At 36.0% G+C, this 12,448-nt stretch overlaps 1 protein-coding gene across 9 annotated transcripts in view; it reads right to left on the bottom strand.

Moving 5' to 3' along the window:
- Nucleotides 1-12,448, bottom strand: part of TRRAP (transformation/transcription domain associated protein) — a 96,208-nt gene that overhangs the window by 54,238 nt on the left and 29,522 nt on the right. For all 9 annotated transcript variants that reach the window (XM_086622435.1, XM_086622439.1, XM_086622436.1 and 6 more), the window contains 9 exons: nt 12,013-12,174; nt 10,758-10,854; nt 10,204-10,325; nt 8,560-8,730; nt 7,741-7,809; nt 1,641-1,760; nt 1,193-1,312; nt 667-831; nt 153-334 (listed from right to left, as the gene is read on the bottom strand). In XM_086622435.1, coding sequence (XP_086478561.1) covers nt 153-334; nt 667-831; nt 1,193-1,312; nt 1,641-1,760; nt 7,741-7,809; nt 8,560-8,730; nt 10,204-10,325; nt 10,758-10,854; nt 12,013-12,174 — 1,208 coding nt within the window. The remainder of the gene's footprint in view (nt 1-152; nt 335-666; nt 832-1,192; nt 1,313-1,640; nt 1,761-7,740; nt 7,810-8,559; nt 8,731-10,203; nt 10,326-10,757; nt 10,855-12,012; nt 12,175-12,448) is intronic.

Raw genomic sequence — 12,448 nt, 5'->3', positions numbered from 1 at the left:
AATGGCAGTATTAGGAAATATATTAAACTTTCTCTTCAGTAAATGCAAACCCTTTTTAGTACTCCTGTATACCTTTACAGTACTTTCAATTTTTTTTTTTTTTTTTTAAAAACAACATACACAAGGTGTGGGAAATAAATGTTTTTACGTACTTGCAGTAATTCAGTAAGCAATATGCTAACAGCTTAGGTTCTTTCCAATTAGTTGCAGCCATATTCTCCTTCCGATGTCTCTCCTGAAAAGCTTCACTCACCCATACACGTTTCAGCTGATTCACCAAGGAATGCTGATTTGCTAACCAACATTCATCGTTCTTAACAATAATACTTATGATCTGTCAGAAGCAAAACAAGACACATGCACAGTCAGACAATTTTATTTCTTCAAATAAAAACTAGTTTAGATCAATTTTAAAGGAATTTCTTTTTTTTTAAAAGTTTCTGTTGCCATGTTTTCCTCTTGTACCTTATCTGATTAAAAAAGTATAGTTCATTTGAATGTCTTTTCCCTTCCTAGAGCGACTCTGACTACCAACACTTCACATTTTCACACGTGTGTTTCAAGCTATACTACATACACACACATTTGAAACCCTGAATGTAACAGGTGTGTCACTAAAGAGGTTTTAACTATCTAGTGCAGAGACAAACAAGAATAAATGAATACCTTGATAGCCTGAAACTGAAGATCGAGACGCATTGTGGTAGTGCTTGGAGAACCAGGTCTAACGGCTGCTTGGGTACCGACAGGTAACAGTAGAGTGATAAATCTGTTAGGATTAGCTGCAAGCACATCTCGTAGAGGTTTGGCATCTTTATGTTTTAAGAAACTCTGAAGAAGGGGAAGAAATAATTTTAATAACAACCTTTAAAAGCAAAAATACCAAAAGGCTATATCATCCTGTAGCTTTTATACTGCTTGCTATAGTTGCAGAGGTTATATTTCACATATATAAAAATTACCTCTACAGCTTCAGTAATAATCCTACATGATCTTAAAAGGCATAAAATCAACATCTTGGGACAAACAAATACGAAACAGAGAATGGGCAGCCTATAGTCAGAGTAAGACTATGATTAAGGAATACAAGGTTATATAGGGGAAAAAAGGGATGGAAAACATGAAAAACTTTTTGTTCATCAGATTTGTGAAGATGACATTTTTTTCCTGCTCTTCTCCCCACATAGCTTACCATAAACATTCTGCTCCACTGTGGATCATTTAAAGTGGCTTCCATCATGAAGAGCTCCACAGTCTGGGATGGATGACGTGTCAAAAATTTTATCAGTGGTTCCCTGAATGGACTGCCAGCCTGCAAGATTCATGAAGTTTAAATTAAAAATGCAGAGTGCAGAGTGTTTTCTACTAATTTACTAGCACTCAAAAAAATACATTTGACTTGGCATTTATGCAGATACAAAATGTTCAGAACTTCTACAATGAGAATTTATTGACAATTTCAAAACTTCACTTTTAAGAGTCTAAGATGAATGTTAACACCTCCTAAAAGGCTTAGAGGAAATATTTATTTCATACATCAAATGTTCCCACATCATGTTTGAAATATTACAATTATTATACACTAATGTTTAAAAATACTATAAAGCAGAAATATCAGCAATGTTAACTTCCACTTTTACCTCAATTAACATTGCTCGTTCTGTTTTCATAACAACTTCCAGCAGAGGTTTAACCAAAGTCTGAGGGGCAGCTGGGATCAGATGGAATAAATTTATAATTGCTGAACAGATCTTCATTTCCTACAGGTAAAAAGAAACACAAATTAATATTACCAGCTAAATATATAAAAAACAGTATCCCATATCCTATCTATTTTTTTTCCTCTTTATATCAGCATCGTCAGCAACCAAATGTGAAGGGTTAACATATATACAGCATCTACTTACGACGACGTATGGAGAAAATTGCTCTTGTGGAAGTCTGCCGTTCCCCCCCTCGTAATATCATGGTTTAATTTTATTTTCTTTGTCAGTATAGTGGCGTTTTACAGGTAGGAGCTAAACGCTGCGTAATGATGATGGTGCAACGAAGTGCTTATTGCACTACATCAAGTGGCTCATGCATCAAAAAGCCAGACCTTCCTCTCTAAACAATTTCTCATATACACCCACAACCTCAGACTAGACATAAAGAAAGAGACAGACAGCGTTCTCACAGCACTGCTCAGTATATCTTGCAAACAGCTGGTTACTTCAAAGTCAGCTCTGTTGTCCCACTAGATATTAAATTCTTCTGATGTCTACAAGAATTTTGTGGTTTTCTTTCATTGTGTAATTTAAATGGGAACTATATTCCAGTTAACTAGAGTGTGGATTGCCTTCAGTAAGAAAAAGGAAAGGAAAAAACAAAACAAAACATCCACTCTCACCATCCCTCTACAACCAATTCCTAGTATGCAGTATACAACAGAATATTATCAAGTGCACTGCATTTCCTCAACTGAATTTAAACATAAAGTATTAGGCCCCACTCGTTTAATAACCTAGACAGACCCCCACAAGACTACTCTCATCTGCTGAAGTGCAGGACTAAGAACACGTATAAAAATCTTTTGAAAGCACTTATGCCTTTACAGAAACTAAAAGTCCTGGTCTTCCTAGTACAAACATGTACAAACATGTCGTTTCAAAACGACTCTGCCACAGACAAACAGAAGACAATTCACAGCACTGCACTCAAAGGCACAATGCACTCTGCCCAAAACACAACGATAAAACTAACAAAACACAATTTAAAAGAAAGGGAAAAAATAAAAATGAACAAAAAACCAAAACAACACACAACAACAAAGAACTTCCTGGTGCCTCCACTGAGTTTCTCACCTCTACCCCTTCCGAGGCAGGCTGAACCAAAACAGAAGCATGAAAAGAAAAAGCCCACAAAACATCAAATAAATGAACAAATTAGTATATGCTATTCTTCAGGTTGCAGTCAGAAACTGACTTTCACCAGAGTTATTTTCTCATCTGAAACTGAAAGAATGAAGACAATGAGTATCTCCCATGCTCTGAATTGCTCTCCTAAGAAGTGGGATGAAAAGCATCCTTTTTTCTACTTATACACTGTTCAGACACAGCTTCTCAAAAAATTGCACTGCATAAAAAGGTATTAGAGATGTTTAGTAAGGGGAAACAATATTTTAGCATCTTCAAAGACAAATTTGTCCAGCATCAATTATGAAACCGCTTTCAGTACTTGAACTACCAAGCTATAAAGTCCTTCTAACAGGCTGTCATGCAGAACTTCCACTGTGGTGCCACTGTTCACAAGAGGGACCTAAAAAAATATGTCTTTCCTTGAGGAGGCAGGGAAGAGAAGAAAATGAGATTCAAATCAAAGATTTTGCTCAGTGGGCTAATGAATTAGATCTTAATTGCTACCTAACATGTTATGTTTTAATTTATTCATTTATTTAAACAGCCAAGTTGCAGACAGGAACACAATAGGACTGTCATAAAATTATTTAGGTGAAAGAAGAGCTTAGTTATTCTGCATCAATATGGATCTTTACAATAGTTGTTAATTATCTTGCAGCATTTTTAAATGAGATGCCTGAAGTTTTTAGTTCATCTAGAATTGCCATTTGTGCATGAAAACTCATTCCATAGCCTTTTGGACAGCTTCATTAAGAAGCCTTGCTGACTAGCCACTCTCTGCACTATGCTGGAGAACTGCATGACACCACCAGCATCACCACCAAATGGCATCTTCATAAAGCACTACTGGAAAAAGACGAAAACTCTTTAGGTCAAAAAAGTTATTGTAACAGTGCTCCATACCACATCAGCTAGCAAACATGAGGCTTTCCTGACCAACTCCATTCTCCACTGCGTGTTTACCATCTCCTAGATCTAACCACTCGCTCAGTCTGAATGATGCAACCTACTCCGATGACACTCCCCAACATTGCTTTCAAGTGAGTATCTCGGATTTGGGAATCTCACTATGGTCAAGAAGAAATCGGAGTAAGCAAAAGGACAGCTACAGTAACTCTGAACAGCAATTTCACCATTCCTGGTTTTCCACATTTAGAAGACAGAATTACAGCACAGCGTGCTGTACACACAGACATACGAACACAGACTGCCATAGCAATTGCATAAAGACCACACTGTCTGCGTCCTTCTTCCGTTTCCTAGAGTTTTGATTTTTAAGGAAACTTCAGAGCAACAATTGTGGAGGCGAGGGAGGGAAATAGTATTTCAATCAGCTTTGCAGTCACACAATTCTGTTTGAAAATGTTTCCATAGACTCTTCTCCTCTCTCAAGATGTGACAGTAGATTGCTTAATGATTCCTCCCTCTCAACATACACAGGTTTTAAAACAACACTCAAAAAAAATTAGAGGTTTAGGAGACTACATAGAAAACACACAACTACATAGAAAACATCAACAGAAAACATAAAAAGCAGAAGTCACAATTAAATGTAATTTAGGGACAACTAAAAACTGTTCTAGAGGTGCCACATTGTAGTTTGAAAGACAACAGTCTTTCTTTCACAGCAAGAGCTATAAAGAAATCTGCAAGATATCTGTAATCATCATGTTTGAGGAAAAGTGAATCCCAAAAGAAGAGATACGATATTTTTAGTAAACAAATTGATTAGTAAATAAAACGATTCAATACTTTATCTTGAATAGTTTGAATCTAAAACAAATACATAAAAATTGATTTCCTGTTTCCAATTTTGTCTCCAGAGAAAAGAATGGCCATAAACTTAGGAGAGTTATGGATGACAGCCTTCCTCTCAAAAGAAGAAAAAAAAAAAAATAGGAAAGAAAACACCACCCTCTCCTCTGGAACAAACTGCTGTCCTGGAACCCACTCTAGAACCAATAAACGATCCAGAACTTTGATCTAGAATGTGTTCTAGAACCAACAAGTGAGTTAGTGCATGGTCTGGAACCATCTGCCTATCTAGAACATGATCTAGAACCAAGTAGTCAGCTAGACCACAGTTCTAAACAGAACAACTGACTTGACCCAACAAGTGAGCTGAAGTTCAAGACCATCTTCCTGAACAGGAAATTGAGTATATAACAACCCGAAACCAGTAAGTGAATTGAATTTCAAACTAGTTACATAACAATCAGGAACCAAAGTGAACCCCAATCTAGAACCAACAAGTGAGCTAGAACCCAATCTAGAACGAAGAAGTGATCTAGAGCCTGGACTAGAACATGGTCCCTAGACAACACACCACCCTAGATGAAAAACAGACTCAAACAGATCTGGACCCAGACTCTAGGGCCCCAGGTCAACAGCAAGCACATTTCTTTCTTCTTTGCAAGCACAGGGATTGAGAAATAGGCAGATGAATGCTGATATTGTCTGCCAGAAAAGTAAGCACCACCACCCCAAAACTGATGGTAACTATTTCAACAGGAAATATCTGCAGGCTAGAGAAAACTGGATAAAGGCAAAAGGTTCTATATTCCTCAGGTCAACGACTCCACCACATATTTAGCTACATTTATAAAGAATTACAACTAACGGGACGTGGAGTTAGAATTCTAAGTCATTTTTGATTTTTTTTTCCATATTTTAGAGCAAGTTTTTCATTTTAGCCTCAAGACAAGGACTGGTAACTCTTGAGTCTCTACTTTCCCAGAGTAGTTATGAAAACATTGTTTTCATTAGGCATTCTGCAATACTACCAGCCAGATCACCAGGCTGATTAACAAGATTATTCTTCATTTTCAACGTTCAACATTTCTATAAAACTTCCATTTAATCATGTAAGACGATGTTTATCCAGTTGCACTCTTGCAGCATTTCGTAAGCATTACAAGTTCCACACTATACTGAGAAAAAAGTAACAGTATCAAAAAGTCTGACAGCATTAACAACGTATCCTTCATATTTAAACACCAGCAGATGATTTCACATGATTAATTAGGGGGGATTGCCAGGAAAGGTCAAAAACTTCTTTTGAAACCAAACTGATGGTTTTGCCAAATAATGTTTGGTTAAATAGAAACATGCTAATGTCTTGTACAGCTGAACACATTCAAAATTTTTCACTTTCTACAAAGGATGCAGGTACAGTCATGAAATAACATCTTCAACAATGTGCTCACTTTCAAGTACATTACAGAGCACAAATTTATTGCAACAAAGCTTTTGTTTTGAAATTAATTCAGATTTTTACAAAAGTCAGGCTTTTCAACCAAATTAAGGAAATGGAATATTTTCTATTAGCTCTCTAAACTTTTTTGTAATGTTTCTTTCTCTCTTCTCTATCACTTAATCCCATGCTTACATGGGGTTGGATAACTTTCCTCGTGGTACGTACTACAGAATGTCCAAATTCACAGCAGACATCACACAGTAATCAACACAGCAGCACGCACGAGAACACAGAAATGCTAGGTACATTCCAAAGTATCTGTGCTTCCCCTGAATAATAGTTCTTTTTGTTTCCTCCAGGGTGCATGACAAGAATTAGAAACACTCAACTTCTGCAAAATATTAATGATGCATTGGTATGAAAACGCAACAAACTAAAGAAGCTTCTAGAACAGAAATCAAATCTTAGTGGCATTAAACCACAGTTGTTGTCTTAAAAAACAAACAAAAAAAAACCCACCACACACCTCATGTGCCATATATACATAAAATCAGTATCCAAATCCAGCTCCTTTTTTCTTTCATAAGAGAATCAAGAGGCACAAAATGGACTTTCCAGCTTTGAGGTCTCTTCCAACACAAACCATTCTATGATTCTATAAATATGAGGACCTTAGAACTGCTCTGACCTGAATAAAATGTGCTTAACCGAAAAATGCATTTTTAAGTTTAAACATAAGAAAAAAATTCTATTCCATTAGAGAACATCTAGGTCAAATACAAAGCAATGACTAGATTCAGATTTAAAAGCTCTCTTTGCAATGACAGGAAAGAGTACCGAAAAGCCATTAAGTCATTTCCATGTTTTGAGGGAAATAAAAAGCGAATCTGATTTCATTCTAATTTAAAAACAAATAAATAAATAAAATTCCCCCCAATTTTTTCCTAGTTGCGATGATAAATCTCACCACTTAACAGAAGTTATTGATAAAAATCTTAATAGAATTATGAAACTTCTGTTAATCTACATGAAATAACACTGAAGCAGGAATTCCCTTCAGTGCTGTACGGCTAAGAGCACACAGCGTTGTCATTACACTGCAATTTTCCATTTCTAAGAAAATTGATCAGCTTCCCACAGTTCAACATCGATGTCGTTAGTTTGGATGGGAGAGAGATTTTAATGTCACCTCAATTAGTAAAATATTGAACTTGTTTTTCATAAACTATATGTAAAATTAACTGAGATTATGTTATTATTCTGTATAATTTTCAAAAGACTATGTTGTGAACATCAAATATATTAGTGAAAAAGAGGGATTATGCTGCTGAGCTCATCAGCCATTTCAATGAAGCAGAGATTTCTAAGCAGAAAATCCTGAGGAAATAAAAATAAAAATCAACGAGCTACTGCCACACCAACCCCTATAGAACAGGCTTTAAAGTAACCATTGTCAGCAGACAAGAACCTCCTCTTACTAAAGATTTGTAACAAATATTCAATATACATACAAGTTCATTAGCTTGTAACAAAACATCAGTGTGTAATCAGTTATAGTAACACGTACAACTGAATGAGTTCTGTAATTCCAAAATATTAATACTATTTATTTCTTGTCTTCTCACATAAAAGCATTCATTAACTTACATTTCCATCACTCCGTTGTCCACCTTTGTGTGTAATAACTACAACTTCCATCCATTTACGCAGGTGTTGCTATAAAGAGGATAATTAGTATTATTCTTCTAATTATACTGTTCCATTTTAGCAAGTGACAGCATACGTTACAAGAAAAGTAGAGGCAGAAATGATTGTTTGAAGGGAACAAAAGAAAAAACGCTTAGTTATTTTCATTCCCTCGCATTGAAGAGTTTATTGTTGCTGCAAGTCCTCTCCATATTCAAGAAAACAGAGGTTATAAGAGTACGCACATTAAAAGGCACAAAAATCTGAAGTCTGATAAGCTCACACTTGTTAAATGATTTGTTTGATACGTATGTATTTAAATATTTAGATATCCATGGCAAAGGGTAAAGAATTCACATACACAGTTTAAAAACTGCAAATACTAAGGGCAATACCTTCCACCATTTTATAAATCAAGAAAATACCAAAAGAGACTTATCCCACTGGGAAGTAAAACATATTTTCAAGGGTTTCCTTAGTATACCATGCAGCTGACACCTTGCTTAAAGATAAATTTGTCCAAGCAGGCCTTAGCATAACTAGCTATGTCTTCAAGAGAAAAGAACATCTCTTAACTTTCTGGTTTAGCAGCTCTATAGAAATTAACTCAAAACGTTTGAAGACTTTTTTTTTTTCCTACTAATCATGAAACAAAAATCTTTTACTTTTAACATATACATTGAGTCACTATTGAATTGTTCTTTGACTTTTCGACAATATGAATATTAGCTAAAAGATAATTTCTTCTGGAAGAGCTAAGGAAAACTTGAATCAGCTTACCATCATCTGATCGCAGAATTTATCATTGAAAGAGTTTGGAAAAAGTCTAGTGACAGATGTCAGACGATTCACAACGTTCAGTGTCAGACTTCGATAGTCTCCCAACATCATAAGCAATGGTCTCATATGTGTATGAATCTGATCAACTTCTATGGTAGCTCCTTCCAAGAACTGCAAGAGAGTACAAGATTAAGATACAGATGGAGAGGGGAGCGACTTTTGTGCAAGCATCCTTCTTAAAATAAATTCTGCTGACTTCATTTTTCTTCTTTTCTTTTGTACTTTCAGAATGCAATAGCTTAAACGATACTTATTGCTGGAAATACATATATAGTGACAAGATGGATCTGGGAAGCACTTAAGTATTTCTGATGCACAGTAGGATATTCCATAAAATAATCAAGTAGGAGATCTTAATTACAGATGGATTGAAAAACTGTCACAGCTATAAATTAAATATACAGCTATGGACAAAGTACTTAGACACTGCTTTATTACCAACTGCCTGTCAACCTGGCTGAAGGCAACAGAGCAGATCTCTGTGTTACAATCTTCGTGCATCTTGAGTAACAAAAAAGGTCAAGAGAACCTGGCTGAAAGCTGCCAGAGAGAAAATTTCCTGTCATAACCAAACATCCTGTGGGCATGGATTTATCACAGGAAAAAAGATCAGAGAAATCTTATACCAAATGCATAGATCAGAACAACCCTTATTTGCTCCCTCATACTTCTCAACCCAACTGTACTATCAGCAAACCATAAATAAGTAGTACATTGCCCTTCATGACCAGAGTGACAAAAATACAATGTCTGACCTCTAATCAGTCAATGGTCTAAACAAATGTAAACCACCAGTATCACTATAGTTACATTCTCTGTTACATGCCAGCCAATCTACACATCCTAATAAAGAAACTATAAGTATTTTTATTATCAATTTCTATATTTAGAATGGTATTAACATCTTGCTGAATCAGAATCAGGCATATCTACTGGGCAACGAATTATGATGAGAGAATATCCTTTTCCCTGTCCTTCCAGCTTTTTTACACCATAATCTAGCATCCACAGAACAGACAGCGGAGCGCTGCACCATGTAAGGACACTAATTCTGACCTTAACCAGTACAGCCACAGCCCTGTTCCTTAAGGTAACTATCATACTGTGATGCAGAGTCTACTCTGCTGTATTGCTTACTTTTTCAAAACCAACTAAGGCATGTTTACCACTTCTTTTAGGAACAAAGAAGAAACACGAGGAAAGTTTTTACAATGAAGTCAGGCACGCACATCTGCGAAACTGCTGGGAAGGACTGACACTGTTTATTTAGAAAAGAAGATACATTAACAAAGACCAGGCAAACAGAAAGACCCAAAGTCTGGACAGACAGAGAGACCGAAAGACTTACTATGGTCCATGTCCAAAGGCTTAGAATGCTTAATTTGAGCCAGAAGAAATTTTTATGGCTAAGTTCAAACCCCCAAAAAACCCACATCTGAGAGAAAATTATATTGGAGTCAGTAACAAAAACTTAACAGAGCAGCCACTATTTCCTGTAAAGAACTCTCCCAAGAAGCTTTGTAACAAGGAAGTAAAGCAGAGAGAACAACAGCCTCAAAAGCAGCAGCGTTTTGATACACTAACCTTTCTCATGCATGCTTCTCCTGCCTCCTGCAGTTCATTATTTGTTGAATTAAGTGCCTTGAAAAGCGCAGCAATGATTTTCTCTCTCGACTGAGGCAAGTAATTGCAGGCAGCTAGAGCATCTACAAATATCAAAGTAAATTTGTTCACTTTGTTAACTCAATTTCAAAAGAGAGGGGGAAAAAAAGCATAATTCTACATTTCTTCTCTTCAAGTTTCTTTTATTTCATCTTAAATTACAGAAAGCTAAAGCATAGCATGCTTTGCCAAAAGCAACAGGCATCACAAAATAGTAAAGGAATGGAAATTCTTTTAACAATGTTTTAAAGTTTTCCTAATGCTCTACAACATAATTAGTCTAAAAATATTTTGGGTTCATTTCAGAAACTAAATCGTAGTCATTAAGAAAGCAGCGATCCTTTGCCATTATTCTCCATTAAACTGCGACCTCTAGAACGCAGCCATCAGTCTTCAGGCGCTCTTGGGAAGAGGGCTGCCCGTCGCTCACAAGGACGCTTACCTACATCACATTTTGTTTAGGAAGCTTTACTTACTTAAGGCTGCGATCCGAAGAGGTACAAGTGATGGAAGACTTTTGTAACAAGGTAGTTTCATTAAGGCAGTATCTTCAGCCTCACACAAATTCAGTAACTAGGGGAAAAAAACCACAATCATATTAGTATAGCATTGTGAATCACATTTGAAACTATATTATCAGTTACCTTTTGAGTCTTGTTTCCTCAAAGAAACAAACTAATCAACCTTCAAATTTCACTTACAGGCAGAAATTCTCTGTAAGTTCCCAGGAGAACCAGTGGTTAGCCAGAGGCAAGAGAGCCCATTAGCATTGCCACCAGAGAAAAGTCAGGCAAAAATTAGCCATTTTGCATTTTGTTGGCCAATACCTCAATGGTCTACTTGCAAACAGGCTGCTCATATGATAAAAGGTCTACAGAAAAGCTTGCCTCCTGAATGGCAGGAACAGTATTGAAGACATTGAGGAAAGGGAACAGGAGGAGATTAATAGGGAAAAAAATGTGCTGAAAATGTGTTCGGCAATTCTAATGATCATGGTCACTGCCCGGTTTGCAGGCGAGTATTTATATATGCTTTTTGTTAGAACACACTGAACAAGTTGAAACAGTTATGCAAGTTAACAATGTTCAGGTTGCATCTATATCCAAGAACGCTATCAACATATTACTCTCCTCCTTAAAGAATATTTTTTTTTTTTATCTACAGTACTTTGTTTTTGTCTTAAGGAAAAAACCAGAGGTTGTTCTGCATTTGCAACTATATTCCATACCTGCCTTGCTAATTGCAATTACTGTTGGTACCAAAGACCTTCTGAACTTATGTTTGGACAAAACAGCTAGGAAACCAAGGGACTAGACAGTTTCTCTTAAGTTAAATCTACACACTAGTTTTATATCTGATTTTATTCAAACTGTTAGGGACTCAAAAACCTTGGCAAATAATATTGATGTTTTGGTGGCAGAAAATATTTATTTAATAGATATATTGTGCATAAAATAAGACCTAAATATGAAAGTTAGCAGTACTAGACTAGGAGTATAACACCAAAGTACACTTAATATATTTTACACAGATCAGAATATTCTGCTTAGCTCTGAGCTGTTATGTTGTAGGTAAAGGCAGACCTCAGTTCACATTTCAAAAGGTAAATTCTTACATTTCGGTGAAACTTTAAAACGCACAGAGAAAATACATATTTTTAACAATTAAAGTTCTAACACCATCACTACTTAAGTATCTACGTTCAAATATAAGAACATAAAAAGAAAGTACCTCTGTGTAGAAAACCTTGTGTTCCACAACATTTAGATCCATTGTAAACAATCGTGGTTGCAAGGTTGTGCAAAACGTATTTCCCTCCATGAGGCCAATCTGGGCATTTGCAGGTTGATGCCTAAGTAAATGCTTTTTAGGAGGAACCATGTCTTGGAGAACCTACACAATGTAATTTAGATTACTAAATTAGCAGTCTATTCAAATGACCCCACAGCTACTAAGACGACATCATTATTCATGGCTCCATTTGCTATCGTGGCTCCAGACATACCTCTTTAGAAATTACTAAGCAAAAAGAAAACTATTTCTCTGAACTAATCTAATTCACAGGCAGTTAGCAAAACAACTCAGTAACTATAATTATTACATATTCTCTGTGAACAGATCCATGATATTTAATAACTTCACATAACATTATAAACTAAGCCAAAGA

Source organism: Tauraco erythrolophus, chromosome 17 (assembly GCF_009769465.1).
Source record: "Tauraco erythrolophus isolate bTauEry1 chromosome 17, bTauEry1.pri, whole genome shotgun sequence".
NCBI lineage: Eukaryota > Metazoa > Chordata > Aves > Musophagiformes > Musophagidae > Tauraco > Tauraco erythrolophus.
Note: the sequence above shows the minus strand (reverse complement) of the source record. Positions and strands in the feature narration are given on the sequence as shown.